This window comes from Rhinichthys klamathensis, unplaced genomic scaffold (assembly GCF_029890125.1).
Source record: "Rhinichthys klamathensis goyatoka isolate OS25496 unplaced genomic scaffold, OSU_Roscu_1.1 h1tg000114l_1, whole genome shotgun sequence".
Taxonomy (NCBI): Eukaryota; Metazoa; Chordata; class Actinopteri; order Cypriniformes; family Leuciscidae; genus Rhinichthys; species Rhinichthys klamathensis.
In genome coordinates, this window is record NW_026606651.1 from 1,284,940 (window position 1) to 1,312,850 (window position 27,911).

Sequence of the window (27,911 nt, forward strand, 5' to 3'; positions counted from 1 at the left end):
TGAGAAAGAGCCATATTATTGCAGATTCAATTAGTAGCCATAATGACCAAAATCATCATTTACACTTGGTTACTTAGGAAGTAATGATTAAAGATCATTTGCAAAAGTGAATTCTTCATATACAAAAATATTTATTAACACACACATAAAAGAAGGTCCATTACCAAAACATTTCCCCTGTTATAATGTACACAAACTTCAAATGAATTCAGATCTGTACAAACGGCACAAACACACATAGTTTGGCACAACCAATGGAGACCATCAGGTGAAGAGCATCTATGCGTTCATACTAAGGACCCAGTCAATGGTCTCTAGCAGGAAGCTCATATTATAGTGGGCGGCAATGTTCCGGAACACTTCCACCTGCTCAGAGAAGCTCTGCAAACACATCCAAACAAGTGGAAATGAGAAAACATGACAGGTGCTCCATTGGCTGTAAAGCATACACTGCCATTTGGGTTTGGTAATATTTTTTTAACGCTTTTGAAAGAAGTATCTTATGTTCAACAAGGCTGCATTTATTTGATAAAAAATTCAGTAAAAACGGTAAAATAGTGTGACATATTTTTACAATTTAAAAGTACTGTTTTCTATTTTTATATATTAAATTTTTAATTTATTCATGTATCTGCAAAGCTAAATTTTCTGCATCACTACTACAGTCTTCAGTGTCACATGATCCTTCAGAAATCATTCTAATATGCTGATTTGCTGCTCAAGAAACTTTTATTATAATTAGAAAGTTTAAAAGAACAGCATTTATTTGAAATGGAAATCTTTTCTTACATTATAAATATCTTTAGTGTCACTTTTGATCAATTTAATGCATCCTTGTTGAATAAAATCTTACTGACCCCAAACTTTTGAACTGTAGTAATGCGAATACACAGAAGTATTAGCATATTAGTATTACACAAGTACCTTTGTGGTGAAGCTAAGGTTGAAATCTCCAGCACAGCTACAGTACAGCGGCATGTTTGCTTCCTTCACTCCTTTGCATTTGGCACATTCCTATGATGGGATAAAGTGCCATTTACAGAAGTGAAGGTCAATGGATGTGCATATACATTAAACTTGGACATCTTACACTTCAAGAGTTAACTTTGGCAAAACCATAAATCTAAAACACTCTGAAAGTGGTAAATGTGTCTCTCACCAGGTCTTGTAGGGTGTAACTCATGAGTTTCTTCTGGAGAGCCTCCACCAGGGCCATTTCTATTGAGTCTGTGTCATACTGGGCCTGACAGTTAGAACAGAACCACTGAGGAAGAACTGAACCATCCTACATGAGGAAAGAGGTGTGAAGACAGAATATTATTGTCTTTTGTCTTGACTAAACCCTTAGTCAAACGTAAACATGAGTGAGTAGCAAACCATTAACCGCAGGTTTAAATATAACAAACTTTAACAGTGAGAGTCAGGCTATTACCTGGGACACCGCAGGGTCTTTGCAGAGGTCAAGGTCACGACAGAAGTTACATTGGTGGCAGATGACCTCTGGCAGGACGTAAGACTTGCAGGGGTCACGGAACTGGGCGTCCTCTGAGAATTCTCCAACATCCACCAATCGCAAAAGATCTCGCTTCAGTTTGTTCACCTGGTTGACAATGTTGGCGTCCAGAGAGAGCACCTGGAGGGACATTACACACAGAAACATCTTCATTACAATGTTCAAAAGTTTGAGGTCGGTAAGATGTTTGTGAAAAGTCTTTTATGCTCACTAAGGCTGCATTTATTTGATCAAATATACAGTAAAACAGTAATATTGTGAAATATTATTACAATTATTTTTATATATTTTAAAATGTCATTTATTCCTGTGGTTGCAAAGCTGAATGTTCAGTATCATTACTCCAGTCTTCAGTGTCACATGATCCTTCATTCTAATATGCTGAGTTGATGCTCAAGAAACATTTATTATGATTATCAATATTGAAAACAGTTCATGCTGCTTAATATTTTAGTGGATAATTGTGATTCTTTGAGGAATTAAAAGTTCAAAAGAACAGCATTCATTTGAAACAATTTTCTGAAATGCCTTTACTGGTACTTTTTGAGTTTAAGAAGTATGAAAGTATTAATAAAAAACTCAAACTCTTGAATGGTAGTCTTGTGTGGAGATATATTGTTAAAACTAAAGGAGTTTAAAACACAATTCTGCAGAAAAAACACAAGAGCAAGAGGTGCATGTTGATACCTGGCAGACATATTTAATAAACTCCAGAGCAGGGTTATTGAGGGGCAAGTGAGAACCAGGAAGAACAGGAAACATCTCAGAAGGGAGTGTAACACTGCGAGTGCTCGACACTTTCTTCTGAATCTTCTGAGTGATGGTGAAGAAATTCTGTGTCAGTTCACTAGACACGTACTCCTGGGAGAACACGATCAAACCTAAACACAACAGACACAAGAAAAATAACTACACGAGTGAATCTTACAGAAGAGTAACACTGGGTGGTATGACCAAAAATATAGATCATAGTATTTTTTTTATGACTGGACCTTTATATAGGTTTATACTGGCTTATTCTTTCTATCAGGGGTACATAGAATATAAAACACTAATGTCAAACACAAATTTACAGTTTATAAAACTAACAATTTAATTAATCTTTTAAAACAATTAATCTTTTTGGCAGGTTGTAATGACGAAATTTGAGTTTCTGCTTTTTAATAAACAGTATTATTATTACTTGAAGTAGACTCTAATGTGTAATAGTAATGTATTTCTGTATAATTTCTTCAGGTTAAACTGAACGTTTAATTTGATGGGTTGTTGTTGTGAACACCTTTGAGTTTCTGTGTATATGATATGATGATAGTTTTATCAAATGAAATGTTGAAATGCTGGTGAAGTGACTCAGAGCAGCTCTGCAGATGAAGTTCATGTGTCCATGTCCTCATATACTGAGATGGCAGACACTGAAAACACCACGCGCGCTTCAGTGTGTGTGTAGTAGATGAAACTGCAGTGCGTGACTGGAGTTTTCTGCATCACGGAGATCACATACCGTGTAAATACCTCTACACTGTATTTGCCATGTTAAAGAGAGTTAGTTGTGTGGATTATTTATTGTTGTGTTATAAAGCTAACTAACCATTAGTAACAAGGGTATACAGTTCATTGAGGTGCCTTCTCAATACAATCTACATATCGCTCTGCATGGCCATTGAATAGATGTAGCAATAGTTTCATCTACCCACCAGTATGGCAGTATTTATAAAAAAAAAAAAAATTAAATTACAAATATTATATATATATATATATATATATACACTACGGTTGCACTACGGATGAGCAATTTATTTATTATATTTTTAAAAAAGAATCTCTTTTGCAAAACATTTTAATTTTAATAACATGAACAATTAAAAGGAAGCTTTTCAATGTTTCATCTTTGAAAATATCAACGCTCAAGTTTATTTGAGAATACAATCATAAATAACCCATTACAAAAGCATATGAAGCTGAAACTTTATGTCTTACCAGGAAGTGCACTGACATCCCCAGTTGGCTGCTGGGATGCTTGGGTCGCTCCTCGCCTCTTAATGGGAGTAGCGCCAGGGGCGTTCCGCCGAAGCTCTTGTCTCATGCTGTGATAGACAGCTGCAATGTAGGCTGCAAACAACCAATCAATTATAATGATGAGAAATTATAATAAAATAATAAATTCACTTGTAATGTTTCTTGAGCAGCAAATCAGCATATTAGAATGATTTCTGAAGGAGTAATGTTCAACTTTGCATCACAGGAATAAATTACATCTTAAAATTGTAATATTTCACATGATTTCTGTTTTTAATGCATTTTTTATTAAATAAAAGCAGCCTTGAAAAACATAAGAGACTTCTTTCAAAAACATTTTTAAAATCTTACCGACAACAAACTTTTGATTGCTAGTGCACATGGAGCATAAAGACACAAAGCAATTTTGGAAGGCTAAAAAATTTTGAAAACAAAATGCAATCTGTAATGTTACCTGAAATGATCATAAGAAAGTATTTCTGACAGGATGCCGTCTGAGGAAGGTACTGCATGATGTTCCAGTTACTTTCAATCAGGTCTTCAACATCTTCTTCCCCATCCTGTTCTTCATCCTCCCCTTGGTTTTCTTCATCTTCGTCCTCATCCTCACTTCCATCTCCCTCTGCTCCATCTTTTTTAGTCTTCTTTTCATTGCCATGCTAGAGTTGGTAAAAAAATAAAAAATAAAATTTTGCGTTCAAACTCAATTTGAACGGTATAAATGTCACAGATCTTTTACACTGAAAAATTCCAAGTTTGAACAAGTTGTTTCTAAGCCTTGTGCTTCACCTCTCCATACAGAAGGCTAGAGGGCAGCTTTCCCTTCACTCCTCCATAGTTAGCAGGATCCATCCACAGCAGAAACTCCCAACAGCGTGAGAATGTGATGGACAGAGAGTGGAAGATTTCTTTTGAATGGATACTGACAAACAGCAAACAGAAAATGAATACAAAACATTTAATACTAAAGTTGGGACTTCAGAGACTTGCATATTGCACAAGAAACTTGTATAGAGTCTAGACGAGAATAAAAAAAATAAAGGGTTTAAAAACCTGTTAGTGATATACTCCACGTATGCAATGGAGTCGTCAATGCGTCGTTTCTTGGTGCAGAGGATGAGACGATTGAAGTTTCCATAGATCACAGATGATCCCAGGCGCTTAAACTCTGCCACAAGTCTGAAGTGTTTAATAGAAAGTGTTTAAAACCAGAAAAATACAAGTAGTCATTCTGTGGCTCAAACAGTAGAGCATAGTGCTAACAACACCAAGATAATGGGTTTGATTCCCAGCCAGGGAATACATGAACTGATCATTTATACTTCAAAAGTTGTTTTGGACAAAAGTATCAGCGAAATGCATACATGTTCATACCAGAACAGAAAGCTGCTTGGTTTGAAATTGATTTCTGTGACCACACCTTCTGTGATTTAATGTGACCACCATACCCTAATTCTTTAATTCCAAACATCAAGTTGACATAAAACTGGTAGTCTGTAACCTATACTCACTGTAGGAAGATCTTCTTCATCATGTTGAGGAGTGTGCGGTGCAGGGCTGGGTCGTACAGCAGAGAACTGGGTGATCGCAACCATCGATAAAAATGCATCACCTGGTTATCAGCGTAGACGTTATGATACTGCGTGATCTCTCGAACCCAACCAACAACCATACTCTTCAGAATCCTGCACAAGGACGGAACACAGTGAGAACCCTTTTGTACAGAATGAGTTTTTGCAAAAAACAAGATGGTTTGATTATGTTTACTAGCCTTACTCATTTATACATGCATACCTGAATGTGTTGGAGCAGAGCGCTGTCTCGTCATAGCTGGCCACCGCGCTTGTCCCCTGATTTCCTGACATCATTTCCTCCAGTGATGCATGCTGAATGACATCAAAGCTGACGCCCATGCTGGCCCCGCCTTCCATGTCGTTAACGTGCTGGGACTGCAGAATGGTGTTCACTGCCAAACTCTGAATATCTAACTCCACACAAACTGGTAAAAATAAGCAAAAAGTACTTTAGAGAGATACATTTATAAAAGTAATATTTTTACTAAAATTAACTTTTCAACCTGATACGTTATATGTTCTTTAATATCGCGTCTACCAATAGATAGTGTTATTTGGTGGGTCTCTAAAAATTAGCACATTATGATATTTATAGGTGAAGGAACTAATTGTTTTTTGATGCAGCATCAGCATTTGCTTTGTTTGTATAATTAAATTTGTTTCAGATATAAGCCCTTAATATCAAGTGAGAAATGGGAAAAATTATTTATTTAAAAAAACACACATATTTTTACCATATTTTTGCATAAATTACATAAAAGCACCAGCAATTACTGTATTTAATAAACAAAAGCATTTTATTTATTTACCACAATTTTGCATAAATATAATAAGATAAATAAAAGCACCAGTAATAGTTATTTTTATTTATATTCATAATACATATTATTTTTATCATTGTTGTAGTCTAATAATAATGTAGTTGTCAAAAAGAAATAAAGTAATTACAATAACAACTTAAAAGGATATTTAGGCTTTACTGCCATCTCCTGCTACAAATACAATATTCTCGCTGTGTCTTTAATATCTGCTGTACTCCTAGTCTGCGTGTCTGATCCTGTCCTAATTTGCTTACCTGTGGAGTAGCAGCCCTGACTGTTGATCTCCATGGAGCCTCTCTCATCACTCTCCATCACCAGTCTGCTGTCGTCAGCCTCTTTCCCCCCAAGGTCCGGCCGTGCCGTAGGTGACAGCCACAACAGGTGGTTGTGCTTTCTCAGATGACGTGCAAGAAATAGATCAGATCCAAATATAGAAATATCCTGAGGCAGGTTTCCCACGGGAAGGTGATAATACCTGCAGAAAGAAAGGACATTACAGTAATGAGTCTGAAGTCAGCTTCTCCTAGCACGCTCCCTGATGTTGATTTTTAAAGGCGCAATATGCAAGTTTTGTCGCTAGAGGTCGCTTATTCAAAACAATAACAAAAGTGTAGCTTGATGATGCCGTGAATGAGCATGGAATCATGGGAGTTGTCGTCTTCACCTCCACAGAAAAGAAGAACACAACCCCAGACAGACATTTTTTTCCCATTAATTAAATAGATCTAACCTCATGGTCAAATTGAAATAAAACCTCTATTATGACAGTGACAAATTTGTGTGGTGTACCTGGCCATATCAAAAGCCTGTGAGAGGCAGCTGTCCAGGTTCAGGTAGTGTTTGATCATGCGGCGAGCTCCGTGTCGTTGCCAGTCCAGTACATTGTAGCTTATCTCATCTATAACGTAAACTGGCACCACCGGGAACTCCTCCAGTACAGTCATGCCGGCAGCCAGACGCCGCAGCTCCCAGTTAGACTGAACAGCGATCAGGGTAGGACCACGGCGCTCCTCCTGTACACACGTAAGGAAGGCTAAGGAAATTAACTTTCTATTTAAAAACACATTTAAATAGAATGTCATGAAAAAGCCCTCCCTTTATAATCACTAAAAAGTCAGTCATCTCAACTCATCGCAATCTATAAATCAACGAAGCTGGCTGCACAATGAATCTCTTATTTAGCCTACATAATGACTACACTTTGTTATAAGTTAACTTATACTGATCTTACTTATTACTGATCAATGCTGGAAAACACGTTGTAAATAGAAACCGTTGACGCTCTCCAGAGCGCAAACACCAAATCTGTTTCGCCAATATGCTACTATTACGAAGAAAACTGTTCCTAGACCAGCTGTCACGGGCAACATTTCCCTCTAAAAGCAATCAGAAGCGGCAGCAGTCAGTGGTTTAAGTGAAAAGGCAAAGCCTTGCCCAGCCTTAAGCCCCGTTCACACTACACGCGACTTTGTCGCTGCAAGTCGCCAGGCGCTGGCGATGAGGTCGCTAGTGGGCGTTCCCACTACTGGTTGACTAGTATGACATCCAAAAGACAGCGAATCAGCTTTCTTGCCATCCATCACTGCAGGCCCAGGGGCTGAGGAGAAGGATCACGTGCGCTCCACTCCTATTGGTTGTTGTTTGCGAAAATCGCTCTTCATTTGCATAAAGTTAAAAATTTCTCAACTTTGTCGCGTCGCTAGACACGCCCCATCTAGTCGCCAACGGTCGCTGTCGCGCGTGTCGCCGGAAGTCGCCGGCTCACCATTGAAATGAATGGTATCGCGTCGCTTGGTCGCGTGTAGTGTGAACGGGGCTTTACACACGCTCCACCCATGGCTGACTATGAAAAACATCTCAGACACTGTGAGAAAAGCAGTGATGCTGCAAAATATATTATGAGAAGAAAATAAATAAATCGGCCTTCAATGAATGTATGCATGCAATTGTAGGAGACCTTCAATAAAATTAGGAACTTTTAAAATAGCATAATAGGGGCACTTTAAATAACATGTTGAGGCTGTACCTTATAGTTGAGGAGAATGCGCTGCAGTGCACGGTAGACGGCTTTGATGTCATTTTCAGCACGGACTTCAAACTGATGTTTCTCAGGTGGCAGAAGCTCCTCTGTGGTCTTCTCCAGCAGTGCTGTGCGCTCTGCTCCGTACACTGAACTCAGGTTCGGCATCTGATTGCTGCGTACCTACATTTGGTGTAAATTACAGTAGGGTAAACTGGATCATCATCTTTGCACTCTGCATTTATTGCAGCGCTGCACGATTAATCGAAATAAAACCAGCTGTGATTTAATTAAATAAATATATATGCTGCTTGTTTACTGGTCTTTTATATGCACTGGTGTTTTTTGTCACAGTGTTTTCAGTGCCTCAGAGTGGCTTGGTTTTCAGTAAATACCACTCCACACAAACCCATCTCTGCATTTAGTAGAGTTTGGATCGCTTATCATACGCATTTAGGAATGAAATATGCACCAACCATCTTCTTAAACTTGTTAGGAGAAGCGCATATTAACCAACTGTTGATACCAAGAGAGAAGCTTTAAGCTCTTGGGTTAACGCTTACAAATTAAGAAATTAAGACAACCATAAATATTAGCATGGTAATTTTATCTTTATTTCTTCTGTAGAATGCTGAATACTTACAATGATTTATATGAATTTATTTTATAGTGATATTTATTATTTTGTTTGTTTTTATTTAGTAATAATCATAACAATAATCAAAATAATAATAACACTTATCATATAGTCATATTAATATAATCACAATATTTGGCTTATTTTGGTTTGTCTCCATGTTGAGTTTTAAGTTTATGTTTTAAGCTAAAATTTGGAGCTTACCGTGTCAAGAACAAAGACGCTGGCTTTACGTTGAGACGGTATGAAGAGGCCAAAGAGAGCCTTATGGCCCTGACTATGATGGTACAGGTAAATGTGCCTTACACTGCCTGTAACACATAAAACAACACACCCAAAAATATTTTTAGCTTAAACACTTAGAAGCACATCAGCCACTGAACAGATGCGCAAACATTACTAGTGCATGTACGAATATTGTAACCAATTACAAACAATACTAAAACCACCCTGAAAGTGATTATTTCACCTGGCTCGAGGTAGCTGAACTGGGCCAGGGATCTCATCTCTAGGTGTTCCAGGTCAAAGGTATCAGCCTCTCTGCCAGCCAAGGCTCTGACCACCTGTTTATTGACCATACACATGCAGCCCAGCTGGACCAGAGCCCGGAACAGCAGCGGAACCTACAGGTCGTGTGAGAGGGCACGAGACAGACACATGGAAATGACCTCTTTAGATACTGCAAGATAAGGTCAATGCAGCACAGAGCAGAAACCCTCTCTGGAAATCTCCAATTAGCCTAGAATATTCCAGGCTGACTACAAAACTAAAGACAAATTCATATAACATAATGGTAATTAAAAGGCAAGATGTCATATTTTGGAAAAGGCATTTACCTGTGTCTCATAGACACCCTCAATATCAGGAGCAGAGAGATCTGCATTGATCTCATTGAGATGTTCTTGGTACATGTCCTCAGGAACTGCATACTGATACAGGTAATACACCACACTGGAACGTGGAAGTATCCGGTTCACCTGTCATTTAAATGGGTCAAAGTGAGACTTGTCCCTAACTGAATTAAGAGCAGAGCTTTGATGGATGAGTTGAAATATCCATGTTGAATCATTGCAACACTCTTTGGAATACATGATTCTGAGCAAAATATAGGTACATTTTTATTAATAAATATGAACAACATTAGCAATCATAATATTATTGTTAATAAATGTAAATTAATATTGTTGCAATATTCATCATCTTGCTAAGCAGATTTCTATATTGTGATGGACTCTTTGCCTTAAAGGAAGCTTTAAGCTAATCTCCAAGCAAGATCAAATTCTTCACTGACACATTCGCTTGGATCTTTAACAGGCACTAAATTAATTTATAATCAAGAACATGGAGATTTCTCCTTACACAGATCATGGACAAAATTGGTGTATTTTATATACCTTTTTGCAGGTAGCCCCCTCTTCTTGCTTAGGCACTCTCTGATTGACATAAAACACTCGTGGGATGCTGAGCTTCATGCAGTGCAAGTCACTGCCAATGACCGCCCACAACTTATAAAGACCTGGGTGACTGGTCTCTGCAATCTAGAGGTGGATAAAGATACACACCATGCATTGTGACAAAAAGAACAAACCAGTAGTCATGTTTAATAGTTTAGATACAATGGATACTTTTATTCAGCAAGGGCACATTAAGTTGATCAAAAGTGACAGTATAAAGACATTTATAATATTATAAAAGATTTTAGCCAAATCAGCATTTTAGAATGATTTCTGAAGGATCATGTGACACTGAAGACTGGAGTAATGATGCTGAAAATACAGCTTAGCACCACAGGAATAAACTACATTCTAAAATATATATTAAAATAGGAAACCGTTATTTAAAATTGTAATATGTCACAGTATTACCATTTTCACTTTTTCATTTTGATCAAATAAATGCAGCCTTGGTGAACATAAGAGACTTCTTTCAAAAACAAAGTGCATGTACATTAGAGATCAGCTCTAACGTCACCCGAATCCGCTGTTCATCCACCCGCCCAAACCTATGATTTTCTCTGATTTAGATATCCGCACCCGATCGGCACATTACGAAATATTCTAATTCTCAGTGTTAAGCGTGATGATTTGGTAACATATTACAGGCTGCTTTCAAATAGACATTTATTTAAAGTAAAAGAGTTTATTTGGCAAAATTACAGTTCTTTAACAGCCTAAACAAAGGCTTTATACCCTTCAAACTTAAATAGTCACTTTTTCCATCACTGCAACTTCCTGAACATCACACACACACAAGAAATTAAATTTGTTCAGCCCAAGCAAAGTCTGGATATAGGCTTTATTAGTTTATTGTCATATAAATACAGCGCTCACAGCCATTACATATCACACACCCAACACTTTATTCGTCCTGATTAACTACACTAAAACTATCCCCACATGGTACTTTTCATTGCTTCAGTTTGTTTTGTTTTTAATTCTTTGCTTTTTTATTTCTCTAGGATCTGTTTTGCCCACATTGCTGCTTAAACAAGTGGACCCCGCAACTGCGTAGCTTAATGAGAGTCTGCAAATGAGTGTGAAAAATTAAGCTTTAAACTCATTGATATTTCTATAATTATGTTGGAAAACAGTCTTATCGGAATAATTTCTGTAAAATTTGTGTAATTAGTTAAAGCTGTTAAGTTATTAAGCAATATCTCATGTAGGCTTCTCCTTTGTGTTTTATATATTGACAACTAGGAGGTGCTTTTCCGTTTATTAAAATTTTAACACATTTATCTCATCCATCCACGACCCACCCATGAAAAAAGTGCAATGTTTTTTTTTTACTTGGCCCGCCAGACCAGCGGATTATCTGCTGTGTCCAAGGATATAACCACGATCCGCACATCACTAATGTACATGGAAAATGTATTGCCAGTGTGACGTACCTGTACAATTTGCCAGGGCATGTCTAGAATACTGCGGGCGGTTCTCCGCAGGAAGCTGCCTAGACCTGTTGTCGGTCCATCACGGATTACACCGCCCCCTGTCGGCTGAGATTCTCCATCAATCAAACGTCGCCGTTTCCGTCGTTCCTTCCTCTGGCGAATCTGCAGCTCCCATTTTTTCTTGTGGTACCGCAACCAGACAAGAATTTCCTCCTATACACACAGAAATACAGAACAATTTGCTGTGAAGCCTTCCTTTTATTTTTTATGTCGATAGATTTAATCAAACATAATATCTGATCATATGTAACATGAGATAACAAATGCTCCATTTCAGCTGCAAGTGTCATCAATATAAAGAGCTCAGACGTTTATTAAAGTGCCCATATTATGGCATTTTAAAGGTTCCTAATTTTATTTTGGAGGTCTCCTACAAAAAGTTTAAATGCATCCAAGGTCAAAACCCTCTTTAATATTCTTAGAATATATCACCTCTTTTCTCAGTGTCTGAAACAGGTCAATCAAGGATTCGGTCTCCCTAAACCCCACCTTTCAGAGAGCCTACTCTGCACTGATTGTTCAGATGGCCCAGTCTGTTGTGATTGGTCTACTGCTTGCTGTCGAATACCAAACACTCATTTCAATATCTGAATTTCAGCTCTGGAGGCTTCCACAGCACTTATAATGGCGTTGGTTTAACCGTATCAATTCGAGCAAGAGTCCTCATCTTTTGGAAGCACATGCAAAGTGGATTTGCTTTCACAGCGCAGAAAACAACATCTTCTCAACAAGACAACACAAACCGTGCTCTTCTAGGCCTCAGCTCCAACTAAAGTATTTGAGGTCAATAAAAACCATAGGTTAGCATTATGGAAACCTACGCAGATTAGTGCAGGACATAAATAAGGCTGGAATTACTGGCGACTCGTTTCAGGCAGGTCAGAATCTGTCAATGTATCGTGATCTTTGAAACATTTACTTTCACAAACAGATATATAACACACTACATACATGAAAGGTGATATCTGAAATTCATAATAGGGGAACTTTAATTGTAACTTGAGGTAAATGTTATTGCATTGTTATACTGTCTGTATTACCCGGGTGGCACCCATGGCTGGCGGTGGCCCCAGTATTTCTCTCCAAGACTGTGTGAGTTCTTGCTCTTGAGACTCGGCTTGGCTGTCCTCTCCCTGAGATATCCTCTTCCTTTTTGTGCTGATTAGTATGGCAGGTTGCACGGGGCGCTGAGGAGCACCGAAATCCTCCATATCAGGAGTCTCACCTGATGCTAGAGTTTTTTGGGCCACCTGAGAAAGACAGAAGAAGGTGTGCGTACAGAAGGAGACACGTAGACAGCAAGTTGTGTGAACGGTGTGTGTGACAGTAGACCTACCTGTCTCTTTCCCTCACTGGTAAAGAGCTCACTGATCTTCTTTTGCTTGTAGATGTCATTCTTTTCCAGAAGCTTCTTATGCAGCCAGTCTGGATGTCGTACCCTGGGTACTGGGTTTTTCACCTGAACAAAAATAGTAACTGTTAAGAATATGGAACTAAACAGAAGAGAATATAAATGCACACAGATAGCGACCAACAAATATTTGATGCTTGTCAATAATAATAATAATAATTATTATTATATGGGTTTAAATGATGTGCATGGTAATTTACCTGTTGAAGAGCTGCAGGAATAGTGATGATCTTCTGTATAGCACTGCCCAACCGCTCAATGTAGTAACTCCAGTCCAGAATCTTATATGGGAAAGACATGAAAACAGTAATTAAAAACAGAACAGCAGTAAAGAATACAACACTCCTGAAATTTCAACAATTTTGAAATTGTGATATTACAGCCAAAGTCAATGATTAAAATTAACTCACAGATCTAATGTCAAGGTCATGGAGGCTCGGCATCTTCAGCCATTTACGTAGGAAATGCTTTTTAACACTCTCTTCAGCCTGAAAAATGGCCAGAGGGATCGCCCTGTGTGTGAAAGAATAAATTGTTAATATTTATTACAATTTAAAATAACTTTTATTTAATACATTTTGAAATGTAATTTATTTCTATGATGGCAGAGCTGAATTTTCAGCATCATTACTCCAGTCTTCAGTGAAGAAGACTGAAACATTTTCAATAATCAATGTTGAAAAAAGTTGCTGCTTAATATTTTGTAGAAACCGTTTTTTTTTTTATAATTCTTTGATGAATAGATACAAATAACAGCATGTATTTGAAATAGAAATATTTTGTAACAATGTCTTTACTGTCACTATAAATATGAATTATTTCTTATAAAGAAATAATATTTTTGCACTGTTTAAGCGGGAAACAACATTCAGAATAAGATGAAAATAATTATTTTAACGTCTCACCTCTCAGTGACGGGCGAGCCCTCCGGTTTGCGAGAGATGACATAGCGACAGCTGAGGCCAGCGTCCTTCACCATTTGATCGCCAAGGAACTCAGCAAGACGTTTGGCCGTGCTGATGGAGGTGGATTTCTGTTCTCCATAATCTTCCAGTTTACGGGACATTGAGCGGTTTTCTGAAATCAGCTCAAATAACTCTGCATCTGGCATGTTAGCAGCCTTGAAAACAAAAGACAAGAACAATATTGTAATAAAATACAATGCAAGCAATTATTCCCATTATATGGAAGATTGTGTGACATTTGTCAATACCTTGCTGTAGAGCACATCGAGCCAGTAGTCAGCCACTTTAGCCACAGAGGCATAAACCTCATCTAGAGTCGTCCCTTTCAGGAAGGCCTCAAACACAGATGACTGGAAGATCTTAATGAGTTGAAGTTCTCCTCTCCTCTTCACCTCAAAGCCCTTTAGCTCAGCCAGAGACCCATCCTCGTTAAACACGGCATACCTGAGGATAGAGAAGATACTTACAAACAAAGTATCTCTACAGGTTACAACCAAAAACATTGAATAATTTTTTTTTTTTCTTATAGTTGAGGCTTTTATCCAAAGCAACTTACAGTAGTTTGGATCTACTAGTGACTTCAGGTACTGGTCAGACATGTCCAACAAAGTATACATTTAAACCAACAAAGTATAACCATGATGTAAACAAGAGATTCATTGTGCAGTATAGACAGATTTTTTGATTATAACAGGAGGTTTTACTCAGTTAGTGAGCCTGCACTGTTTTTGAAAGCTACATGCATTATTGGATTATTAATAATGCAATTTTATTGTAAGTAACGTTGCACCTACATATCAACTAACTCTCTGAGTATTAGTAGACTGTTAGTGGTAGGGCTAGTAGAATAAGTTGACATGTACTTGCAAAGTTATTAGTCAGTAGAATGTCTGTTGGGGAACCATAAAATAAAGTGCTAGCAGATATTAAAGGTGCTGTATGTAACTTTTTCACTCTACTAAAGCATAAAAATACCATAATATGTTTGCATATATTGAGGAAACATGCTAAGTTCACATACTCGTTTCTCTGAAAAACACTTCTACAGCCAGTTATTTTAGTTTGAAATGTGCGTTTCCAGGCTGGAATGTTATTGTTTTGGTCTGTGATACTGCACGTTGCCAATTTTCATTGTCCATTGTGCTCGTTCCTGTTCCGTGTGCTCAAACTGGCAACCCATGTGAGCGCCATCCAGTCTGAGCAGCAGGTGGCGGGAGAAACGACGATCTCCGATATTTTGAATTCGACTGCAGTACCTCAGATGTAGTTCTCTCACCTCTTCTTTAGCTTCTTTCCTTCTTCTTTGGAGGCGGGCAGGATCATAGCCAAGTACGGCCCATCCACTTCAAAGAAGATGCTGTTCTCAGCTCTGGTCTCATATGTTAGAGATGCAGGGTCCACCAGCTCTTGATACTGATGATTTGTGAAACCCTCCTACACATACAAATGACATGATCTTTTCAGATTATCATTAGTTATTCCCTTTTAACCATCTTTTTGAAGATATCTTCCTTATTAATATATAATTAACCTGCTGATAATGCGGTTTACTGCTCAAAAGAGAAGCTAGATAAATTACCTTGACCATGATATTGAGCATGGCTCCTGGATAACTGATGGTCACCTTTGACTTCTTCTCATTGGTCGATTTTATGACAAAGTTCTCAGGAAAGGTGTTGGGAAGAACACACCAGATACCATCAGTGTCCAACTCCAGAGGCCTCCTAAAGAGGAAGATAATACATTAATCAATCAATTACAATAAACTGGTGTTTAAAATTAACCACAACTCTGACAGTGTTTATGGGTTTGGTGTAAGAGCCGGACCCGATCTGCTCAATGAGCTCTCTGGCCTGGGTGATGATGTTGGCACCAGTAAAACACACAATCCCAGCCATCTCCATCGAGTACCATCGTGCTCTGAGAAACAAAATAAGAGCCATCATTTAAACAGGAGTTAGAAAACAAAAAGTAATATCAGTAACTACAGAAGACAAGAAACTCCTTGGTTATATCTGCTCTAGCACTGGGCAATAAAAGTGCCTTGAAAAGTGATGGCTCTGATTGTTCAATACCCTTTTCTCATGACGTATCCGTAGAAGGAGTTGAGGATGCACTTGTGCGCCAGTTGCAGAGACTCATAGAGAATCTCCATGTTCTTGCAGCGCTTCACCTCTGCTGCGTCCCCTTTATCCTGCGCTGAAGAAAGCTTCTTCTTCCACACCTGGACAGATTATAGAACAAAAATAGAGAAAAGAAAAAAAAGAGTGATTCCTTCCTGCATAGGTGAGCAGACTAAAATATCACATTAAAAGACAACATATATTAGAAAAACATATCCTTTTGAAATAGAGGAGTTTGATGTACTACGTAGACAGACTCAGACTCAACTTTATTGTCCCGCACAGGGAAACTAAGATTGGTGCCAAACACTAAACAAATCCATATGGTACATTTTAAAATACCATGAACTACAAAAATTATAAACAAAATTGTACAGGTTGCATACAAAGAAATACCAAACTGTAACATTCATAACAAAATAAACAATTCAACACCATTTAAGGCCTGAATCCAGTACCTTGTGGAGTCCTTTGAACTCGTATCGACGGTCTCTGAAGGCTCGAACCGTGTCAACATAAAAGGAGTTCTCTCTCTGGCAAATGGTAGTGACTTTCTCCTCTAGTCTGGTCAGGTGAACCTTCTTATAGGCTTTTCTACAGTAGTCTAAGAAAACAAATACAAATGTAATAACGTGTCTCACTGTTCATCTATACAAGTGATGTACAAGTGCATAATTTAAGCTTTTCTTGGTCTGACAACAGTCAGACAAAACCTAGATCCTTGCAGATGGGGATGAGAATCAAGAATATACTGACCTCCCAAACGCTTCTTCTCATGACGAGCCTGTTCTTCTCTATTGAGCACATGGAAAGCGCGAGGTGGACCGTTTGGAAAGAGAGGGGGAAACTTCTCTGACTCCAATTGTTGCTGAATGCGGTGAAACTCACTCCTACTGGCCGGCACTATGAGGAAATAAAAAACAGCCTGAACCTCACTGATAGCAAAACTGCATTAACGTTTTATAATAGTTAAAAGTTCGCAATTATGAAGTATATTAATGTTATAATGTTTGTTTAAGTTATTACTAACCAATTTAAATATTACTGGTTATGAGTAGTTTTGTCCTCACTTTATAAAGTATGTGACTATGTTTTTTTGAGAGAAATCCCTCTTTTTTTGTGCGATTTTTCAGGATACTTTGATGAATAGAAAGTTCAAAAGAACAATTTATTTGAAATGGAAATATTTTGTAACATTATAAATTTCTGTCACTTTTGACCAATTTAATGTGTCCTTGCCAAATAGAAGTATTACTTTCCTTTAAAATTTTTTTTGCCATTCCTGAGTCAACCCAAGATAAAAACATTTGTGGCATTAAACGTCTCCTCAAAGATGTAAGAAGTTCAAATCACTCACTGATCTCTCCTCTCCACTGCCATGACATCTTGCGCTGACAGTTTGCACCAGGTTTATTAAAATCACAGGCGGCACAGGTCGCCTCGTCCACCATGGCAGAGGGCTAGGAGCAAAAAAATAGATGGAGAGAAAGATATGATTTGACTCACTTTATTCATATACAGCTGAAGGGAACAAACTAAAAGTTGTCTTAAAATGTCATTACTAGGGCTGTAATCTCCCAGTCGACTGGTCGATACGTTCTGGCTCGACAAAAATACTGATTGGTCGATTTTTTGCCGTGTTAATTTCATCAGTTGGAAAGCACTAATTGCTAATGGGGGTGTTTTCAGAGCACCCCTGTTTCACAGGTAACAGTCTGTCTTCAGAACACCCCCCTTGTTTTCACTTTTGGATTAGCCCAACCCCAATGCCAAAATCTAATGCGCAATTGCGCTGTGCACACTGTTTGTATTTGTTTTGAGCCTATGCTTTATTTTTCAGTTATGTACAGTTATTTCGTTTCTGCTCTCGTCTTAATCTGTTTTGTTTAATAAAAATACATTTTTATTAAAGTGGACGTGCCTTTTGTGTTTAAGAGTAAAAGCTTTAAGTTAATAGTCTATTCGTGTCTCAGCCGCGAAGCTGAGCTCCTATGTTCAGTCTCGCTCTGTGCGAGGACATCCAAAGAGCGGCTGAAATGATATAGTGTCTGTCAGTTATTATAACATATGACAAAAACAATTGTCTAAAATATGTTGCATATTCCTCAACAGTTCTTGTGCTGAAATCACTAGTTGACATAGTACTATTTTCGGAAATCATAGGCTATAATATTGCGCAGTTGCACGTGATGCAACGCTGTCAGAGCCGACAGACTCGAGTGTGTCATTTCAGTGCAAAATAATTAGGTCAAAACCGATTTAATATACTGCAAATATCCTACTAGTTTTTATGTTTATTTATAATTCATTTAGGTGGACAAGGCTACCAAGTACTGCGCAGCTATTTAATCTAACGTTCTTTTCCCGCCCCAAGATTCGATTGACCAAGATTTTCTTTGGTTGATTCCAGCCCTAGTCATTACAATGAAATTAACAACTTAAGCACCAGTATAAGCTGAGAAGTGTATTATACCTGTAGTCTGTTGGTGAGGATGATGTTGGGGTACATAGCCCCCACATCCAGATGGTAAATAAGAGGACACTCAATTCTATTGGGCACTTCCTTCAGAGAGATCAGCTTCCTTTTGATCTCATCACACACCTGAAACAGGTAAGATTATTATGACAACTGGTATTTAATGTGATACATGTAAGCATGAAAAACATCATTCACAAAATAAATAGGACCATGTGTCCATAAAAAAACATCACTGAATATCGACTCTGACTGACCTCATTAAAGTTGGTGACCTGCTCAAGGGGAATATTCTCCTCTTCCTCAATTGCATGACGAAGAGTACGGTCTACCCTCTGAATCAAAAAGTCAAATGCTGCTGGATTCTGTCAGAACATAAATTATAAATAATTATGTAGATACGATACAAATAAAACAACTCAAAACAATGTGCTTTGATAAAGATGGAGTCCCAGTTACCATTTTAAAGCGACAGGGGATGTCACTGCGAAACACACCAGACTCCAGAGCCTCGACGTGGCCGCCCACATAAGTCTCAGAGTCGAGTACATGACCATCATCTGTGAGTTTGTTAAAGACCTGCTCCTGCTTGTTTGGGAAGACAATGTTGGCATGGAAGGCCTGAACCATCAGCAAGGCTTCACACAGGGTACCGGAGCCTTTCCGCAAAACCTGTTTACACATTTGTGTGTCCAGACAGATATAAAACAAAACCATGATGTTAAAAACTATTACCGTATATTTACAGCTTTCTCACCACAATGTAGTAATAATAACACCAAGAATTCGTAAATACAGACCTCATCGGGTTCCATGGGAATAATGGTGCAGAGGGCAAAAATGAAGGGATGAACATATTTCATGTAAAGGTAGTATGTGGCCACCGCGTCAGACACTGAATAGGTGGCCAGAGTCTGAAAAACAATAATACAGCTCATAATGCAAAAACAAGAACTGTCAAACACAAAAATGTAAACATTTGATTAAAAGAATCAAATATATTAAAAAAAATTTTTTTTTTAAATAATAATAATAAAGAAATAAGTAAATGATTCACAAAGTAACCAATTCATAGTCACTCAGTACCAATATGATGGCTAATATGCATCTACACCAAGCAGGATTTTGGACCAATGAGTATTTATTGTTGGCCACACAACACAGCTAAACGTCTTGTTAGTTGTGGCTGGTTAAGACAAAAACTGTGTATGGTGTTACAATAAAATCTCTGTTAAAAATGAATTTATATTTTGCCTGACATAAAAATTCATAAACCTCGGAAATATAGTGTGTTGACTCAATGTTTATTGTGCAGTAAGTGAACGGTCATCCATGTAAATGTTTAATGAGTGTGAAAGTTGAGGAGTAGAGGAAGGGCACCTGTGGTTCTTCAGTAGCCATACGGCACATCTCCTCTGGGTCCAGCTCTACAGGGTCATAACCTAACTTAGCTTTTGCTGCAGCCTTGAGGTTATGACTTCCTACGGGCAGGTAACTGTCTCTCTTTACCCACCTGAATGAAGAGAGAGGGTGAGACAGGGTGTATTTCCTAATATAAAGTCATACACAAGCCATTCATTAGAAAAAACATTTAAGCCACTCTTACCTGAGGCAGTCCATGTGAATAGCTTGGCTGGCTTTATATTCTCCCTGATTGTCCTTCTGGAAGCCGATCTCCTGATGCATATTCAGGCCAAGTTGGGCTGCCCTGGTCTCTATAAATGGCCTGAGGACATATAGACAGAAATTCACCATCATCACATGCTACTTGTCAAAACACAAAATTGTCAAAACCATATGTAAATGCAAAATAAAAACATTAAACAGTCAACGGGATTTTATGTGATATAATATCAGATAGTCTAACAGTAATAGTCTAAAAGCATGTCCTACCAGTCAAAGAAATCTCCGTTGTAAGTGACAAAAATGTTCGGCTTGGTCTCATGGACGTGTTCAAACCATCTCTGAATGAGAGAGGCCTGCAAGTAGACAGAAAAGGTAAGAAATAGGGAAGGCGAATATTTACCAAACTACAGAAAAAAAGTAGTTTGACAACTTCATTTTCTCAAGCCTTGTTGTAATATTGACAACATTAAGTTAATACCAGTCTGGAAAACAATGCACATCATATACTGTTGTTCAGCCTTACCTCATCAGGTTCATTAAATACTGTGAAAGGGCCCTCGTATTCAGGTTTAGGTGTGAACTCGAAGTCTTCAATGTCCTCAGAGACAATTTCTCTGTTTGTGATGAGGAAGCCCTGGGAAAATAGAACATACATTATAAACCATATCAAATATTAAACATATCAAAGAGGCAGATCAAATTTAAATACAGCATGAATAAAAAAACTGACAATTAAATTACATATTTACTGTATGTAATGAATGACTGATCTATCGTAAGAGCGCAGAATGCATTACCTGTCCATCTATCATGTATGATATCATCATGATCTGGTCTGTTTCAGCATCAGGAAACTTCAGAGGGAGTTTAGTGGTCTCAATATCAAATGCCAACACTACAGGGTCCTTAAAATGACAGAAAAATATTGCCATGAATATGTGATTCATAATAATTAATTCAGGATCCTCAGTGAATAAAATGGAATGACATTATTGACAATCATTGCCAGAGACTAAGCAAAGATCTCAAGCATTTGAACTCTTTAAAGGGTTAGTTCACCCAAAAATGAAAATTATGTCATTAATGACTCACCCTCATGTCGTTCCAAGCCCGTATGACCTCCGTTCATCTTCGGAACACAGTTTAAGATATTTTAGATTTAGTCCGAGAGCTTTCTGTCCCTCCATTGAAAATGTATGTACGGTATACTGTCCTTGTCCAGAAAGGAAATAAACACATCATCAAAGTAGTCAATGTGACATCAGTGGGTTAGTTAGAATGTTTTGAAGCATCGAGAATACATTTTGGTCCAAAAATAACAAAAACTACGACTTTATTCAGCATTATATTCTCTTCCGGTTCTGTTGTGGATCCGCATTCAGTGACGCTGCTGACGTGTATCTGGTGCGAAAGAACTTCGTTTACAGTCTGAGGGAGACACACGCTGTAAACAAAACAATCTTCGCAAACATGTCTAAGGATTTCGACACAGAGGAAGACTTGCATTATTTTGCCCAGCCATATTTATTTGAACCGGAATACACGGACACACCAGATACACGTCAGTAGCGTCTTACGTCAGCAGCGTCACTGAACGCGGATTGACAACAGAACCGGAAGACAATACAATGCTGAATAAAGTCGTAGTTTTTGTTATTTTTGGACCAAAATGTATTTTCGATGCTTCAAAAAATTCTAACTAACCCACTGATGTCACATGGACTACTTTGATGATGTGTTTATTTCCTTTCTGGACAAGGACAGTATACCGTACATACATTTTCAATGGAGGGACAGAAAGCTCTCGGACTAAACCTAAAATATCTTAAACTGCGTTCCGAAGATGAACGGAGGTCTTACGGGCTTGGAACGACATGAGGGTGAGTCATTATGACATAATTTTCATTTTTGGGTGAACTAACCCTTTTAGACATGCAGAAGCATTTGTTAAGATTCTTACAGGTCTTTCCACAAGATCATCCCTGCGCACAATCTCAGGAGGATAGGCACTTCCTCTGTACCGCACATTATACCAGTGAGCCTGTCAAAAAAACAGAGCTGTCAGTTAAGAAGGTCTCGTTTAAAATCGAAACATACTGTTTAATCAGTCATGTAGCCTATATGGGATGTTCCTTTACCACGTGAATCTTCAGGTCAATAGAAACACGGACGTGATAGGGCACGTCATATTCTCGCATGTCCAAAATGTTGTCAAGCTGCTCAGTCATCTTCTTCGACGAGCCATCCTTATTCTCCGTCACTACACTCCCACCAACCAAAGCACTGGAACATGCAAAAGCAGCATTTAGGTATAGCTCTGGATAACAATAGAGAACAATCTCAAGTGCATTGTGGAAAGTCTTACAAATTAATTTCTTGAATAAACTTTTTGAAAACTATTTTTTAAATCTCTTTTAGGATTTTTTCCTTTTACATTGCAGCAACAAAGGTTTCAAAATAAGCAGGACATCTAAATTTACAGTGTGCTTTCTTGACAGTGCCAAATACCTGGATAACATGCTAGTGTAGGCGTCATTGGACTTCTCTCTCTCTCTGTTCTTGCGGACAGCAGGTGAGATCTCCCTTTTCACTTTAACAAGGTCATCCACAGTGTTAAAATAGAGTTTGATGTAGCTCCTCTTCAGGCCCACCAGGTGATTAGGCTTTTAAAGACACATAAAAATCAAATGATGTACAAAAATAACAAAAGAATGAGTAAAAACAAAATGGATCTATAAATGAACAAAATTCAAGTATTGATGATAAATAGATTTTGATTTATATTCATGTTATATAATTGGCATCAGTTTTAAATGGATTTCTTCTTTAAAAGTTTCTCCCAGGCTTTTTGCCAACACGGTTTAGCATTATGATGGACCACGATGCCTTATGTTGTGTAATAGAGGTGTTTTAGAGATATGCTGAAACCCTGACGTAGGGGTGGGTGATATAGCGGTAGACACGATGGACCGGTGGAAAAGCTTATCGTTTGCATATGTTTTAAAGCATTGCGTTGATTTTAAAGCGTTGAAGCACAATTAGCAGCGAAAGACAACTCATTTCTGTACATGCCCACGATGTCTAAGAGACGCGCGACATAAGCCACTGCTCAAACCGAAATTTACCAATTTTCCAAATATACCTGCTGTCATTATTAATGCTAATCAAACAACAAAAGAGAGAGAAAATCTGTAGGGCTGTCAACTTTAGTCGTTTAGTCGACTAATCGGTCGATGCCGTCTTGGTCGACTGACATTCTTATTGGTCGACCAGTTGCTTTTTTTTTCTTTTCTTTTTTTACCAATAGAAATAAATTTTCAATGATTTACTCCTTGATATATATTCCTTTATAAGCAGTTATATATTACTGTATTCTAAATATAATTAGCCTATGGTTTATCCGCAACTTTAAATGCTTTATTTCAGGCTATTATGTAACAGCGCCATAGTTTAGCACACACACATAGAACACTCGGTTCCCCCCTCTGGCTGGCTGCGCTGCTGCTTCGTGCTCAGTAGCCTAAGGGATATAGGTAGTTTAGCTGTATTCATTCAGTTAGAACGCTACTTGTTTTGGTTAATATGTTTTTATACACTATATGTTTTTATCTCGATGCGGCGTGGACGCACTTGAAAAAAAAAAAGAGCGCGTCGCACCGCGACCGCGTTGCTTCCATTTGAAATCGAACTTGAGCGCGCAAAAGACGTGAGCAGGCCCTTTAATGGCTTTATCATGCTGACTCAATAGATTGTGTTTTCTTGATGTTTTTGTTTTTATTTGTACACTTGACGCATTTGAAAATAGCCTAAATAATGTAACAAAACGAAAATAAATCTATATGCGGTCCTACTACAGCCTATTATTATTAGGATTGTTTTTTAGGCTCTTTGGGTTTTTCTGTGTGTTTGTTTTAAAACTCCTAGATCGGCTGGACAAAAGTTAACCCATAGCTTTGAAAGTAAAGAAGAATATACAGCCTATATAAACGAGAGCTTTTGTTAGGAGTTTTCATTGTGGCAGATAGCAGTTACATTTTTTGTAGCGTGTGTGATCAGGTGCGCGATTGTGACTGTCACTATAGACCTAGGACAGTGCTCCTCACTTTTTGCAGTTAAAAAAAATCACTTAATTTTCAAAGAATTGTATTATTATTATAGTTTTATATATTTTTGATGTTTTTTCATTGTTGTTTTATAAATGCTCTATGACAATTGTTAAAAAATGTTCAATCAAAACAGTCGACTAATCGCTGCGCAGGACAAGACTTTGGTCGACTAAGGATTTCTTTGGTTGACTACAGCCCTAAAAATCTCTCACTGCTCTTGACTGAATCACTTTTGTTACTTTAATAAGAATAAACGTATATTTAATTTACAAAGTAAAGGCTATGCATTGTTTTTCTATACATTTGATTACTTTATACATTTTATGTAGCATTTCTAGTGCTTGAAGTTTTTCATGTAGGTCCATTTCATTTGTAGTTTAGTTGTTGCTTTTTCTTTATTACAGTTTACTTGTCTTCAGTAAGCTTGGGAGTTTGTTTTAAGGCTAGTATTAGTTTTTTTTTAAATGATGTTGAAAAAGAATTATGAAATTTCAATGGTATCAAAAATCATAAAAACTTTTTATAATTAGAAATATCATAAAAACTTTATTTAAAGTAAAAAGAACTATATAGTGATATATATCGTTATTGTGAAATAAAATGACTCATATGTTGATATAAGGTTTTGGTCATATTGCCCACCCTTAAGGCCCGTTCACACCAAGCACGATAACTATAAAGATAACGATAAAGTTAACTATATATGCGTCCACACCAACGACTGATAACTGTCTTTTTATTCTAGGCACGCGCGCGCCCGCGCTGCGGTTTCAAAGTAGACCTTTAAAGGAGCTGTATGTAAGAAATGTATTTCAATTAATCATAAAATGGCCCTGATGTGTCTCTAGACATTAAGGAATCATGTTCATTTCAAATTCTTATATCACTGACAACAGGAGTACGGCCACGATATTGTCATTTAAAAAGTGAAGTTGCAGCCCTCAACTGATATTGATGTTGTCATCTTGTGTTTTGGCCTGAAGCCCCACCCTCCACCTGTCTACCAATCACGATGTCAGTAGTGTTTCGGCATCCGGGTTGCCAGCTCTGCTCTAGTTGAAAGCTCCTTGTAGCAGCCTACGTTCCTGCTGGATCCTGCAGCCGATCTGGCAACCTCGAGTCAGGGGGGAGGGGATACACCGCTCTACAGTAATTTGAAAGTGATTGCAGTACCAGTTTTGGCCACAATCTTACATACAGCTCCTTTAAATTAGAATGGATTCTGATTGGCTGTCAGTGTTTTATCGTTCGACAGCTGAAAAAAAATCGTTCTGAAAGTGATCCCAACGATATCGTTCCTCATATCTTTATCGTTATAGTTGTGGTGTGAACTCTGTTATTCTTTTATATGGAGAACGATTTTTAGAATTATATCTTTATCGTTATCTTTATAGTTATCGTGCTTGGTGTGAACGGGCCTTTACACCGACAGTCTTTGTAATGTAATTTAGTGGTGTGTAAGCTTGCTTTTTGTAAAGGTTTTACAATGTACAGCACATTGGTGAACTAACTGTTGTTTTAACTGTGCTTTACAAATAAATTGTCTTGGCTTGCCTCGCCTATCAGGAACATAAATTATGAAAACAAATTAGTAGAATTAATGTATGAAAGAAGAACTTAACTTACCAGATCCAAATCTTCCTTTGGGACAACTTCAAGCTTCGCCACTTTCCCTTGAAACTTCTTTGACAGGAAGGAGATAACCTCTCTTTCACAGTTCTTTAACAGATACAAAAATACATACAGTATCATTCAATCCATCCAAACCAAAATGTTTTCATTCAGTAAAAAAGCTTAAAGTCACCTTTTTAGTGGCTATGTAGAAATACGGCTTAAAAGGAAGAGCAACCTGTGGGGTTGCAAAAAGGGAAACTTACAACATCAGGACCTCTGCCAACATTACATTTTTTTCCTGCTCTATGATAATGTCATAAAGGATAAAATACATGTTTTAAAAAGTGGAGAAACCTTTAATATTACATTTGAAAGAAAGAAATATATATATTTGCAAACTGCTGTAATATCGCACTTTGAATCTGTTTCCATCTTCCTGTATGAAGTAATAGTCCACACAACTGATCATCCGCTTGTCATCATCCAGAATCTCAGTCTGAGAAGAAATACATAGCGTAACGTTCAAAACCTTCACAATATTGGCAACATTATCAGTAAAAAGCCAGAAAGCACAGCTTACTGGTCATCTAATTACAGTGTTTAATGTCTGACATTCATTCTTACCGGGTGCATGTTGATCAGCCATCCCGTTTTCTCACCAGGCTCCTTCATCCGCTCGAAGCCAAAGCGCTCGTCCATCCCATCAGTGAACTGACTGCGCTCCAGCCGCTTGACAGCGGACATAGCAGATGTATCATCCCTAAAAACCAACATCATGAAATCTACTGCAACAAAACCTGTCGTCCACATTCAACAGACGTTTTGACAACTGCAAAAGCTGTCAGAGCACGCACTGAGAGAAAGATTCGGAGAAGAGATGGTGTTCTACTAATTAAAAGTCTATGCTGGCAAACTGAAAAGTTGCAGGATTTGGTTTCAATCTAGGCAATTGTCAATTCTACCAAAGTTGTCGTCTTGACATTTCAACCACTGATAGTAGTGTCAGGCTATATTTGAGGTAAAATATTTTCATAATTGATGATGGATAATCATCTAACATTCAGTTTTTATGACTTCATATTAATGAGACATTGAATGGAATATTTGTAATAAAAATAATTTGTTGTACATGGTGTTATCGTTAACTAAAACTATTAAAAACTTATTTGCTATATATAGTTTAGATGAACAATTTTGAAAAAAAAGTTACTAACTGAATTGAAAATAAATACATTTCTAATATTTACAAACATAAAAAAACGTAATAAAAATGACAAATGCACATAACACAATTACTATAACTAAAAAAAAACTGAAGATATACAAATAAAAACTGATTTAAGATATTAATAAAACTATATATATATATAGTTTTATTATTAATAAAACTATATATATATATATATATAGTTTTATTAATATCTTAAATCAGTTTTTATTTGTATATCTTCAGTTTTTTTTAAGTTATAGTAATTGTGTATATATACACAATTACTATAACTACTTTATATATATATATATTACTACTTTATATATATATATATATATATATATATATATAAAGTAATACTGCCGGGACACTTTAAGTGAACTGCAAAAAAGCTATTAAAATGTTGAAGAACAATTGTGTCTATGTTTCTAGCTACAATGTACACATATAAAGATTTTAAACTAAAGTCTTTATGTTAAAGAAAAATGGTAATTTGTCAACTACCCAAACACTGTCTGCTTTTCCAAACTGTACCACAGATACTTTATAACTGGTAAGTTAACGTTACTAAGCAGTAACGTTAAATAACCATTGTAACATTTTAGACTGAAATATCTGTCGTGTCAACATTATATATATAACGTTAACGTTATGCACTTACTGCTGGTTGTCCTGATCCCCGCCTCGGTCTGTTTTATATCGCCCACTGTTTTGTAAAACCATAGCTGACAAGAGTCTGCAAGACTCAAATCAGTCAGCAAATACAACAAAACTAAGTTAGTTAGTTAAAAGCGTCACTCCACACAATTCGACCAACTTTCAGCGCAATGGACCTAATTTTAGTCCTTC

The 27,911-nt window shown here is 37.4% G+C and overlaps 1 protein-coding gene across 1 annotated transcript; it reads right to left on the reverse strand.

Annotated features, from left to right (window-relative positions):
• Window positions 1-107: 107 nt before the first annotated feature.
• pole (polymerase (DNA directed), epsilon) lies at window positions 108-27,841 on the reverse strand. Its single transcript, XM_056254730.1, has 49 exons — window positions 27,724-27,841; window positions 26,477-26,612; window positions 26,268-26,348; window positions 26,043-26,087; window positions 25,865-25,957; window positions 22,641-22,795; window positions 22,271-22,415; window positions 22,093-22,173; window positions 20,930-21,037; window positions 20,656-20,766; window positions 20,400-20,485; window positions 20,113-20,232; window positions 19,887-20,019; window positions 19,307-19,420; window positions 18,966-19,178; window positions 18,764-18,871; window positions 18,504-18,632; window positions 17,388-17,490; window positions 16,787-16,933; window positions 16,489-16,634; window positions 15,983-16,131; window positions 15,735-15,827; window positions 15,487-15,631; window positions 15,184-15,341; window positions 14,156-14,351; window positions 13,848-14,062; window positions 13,353-13,455; window positions 13,143-13,223; window positions 12,868-12,990; window positions 12,572-12,781; window positions 11,472-11,684; window positions 9,976-10,119; window positions 9,418-9,558; window positions 9,051-9,204; window positions 8,786-8,892; window positions 7,951-8,127; window positions 6,714-6,937; window positions 6,179-6,399; window positions 5,324-5,528; window positions 5,041-5,214; window positions 4,583-4,708; window positions 4,319-4,451; window positions 3,984-4,188; window positions 3,491-3,622; window positions 2,201-2,394; window positions 1,433-1,633; window positions 1,160-1,285; window positions 925-1,014; window positions 108-381 (listed from the first exon to the last, which is right to left on the reverse strand). Exons 1-49 carry the CDS (start codon window positions 27,783-27,785, stop codon window positions 280-282), a joined length of 6,858 nt encoding a protein of 2,285 aa, XP_056110705.1. The 5' UTR covers window positions 27,786-27,841; the 3' UTR covers window positions 108-279.
• Between the last annotated feature and the right edge of the window lie 70 nt (window positions 27,842-27,911).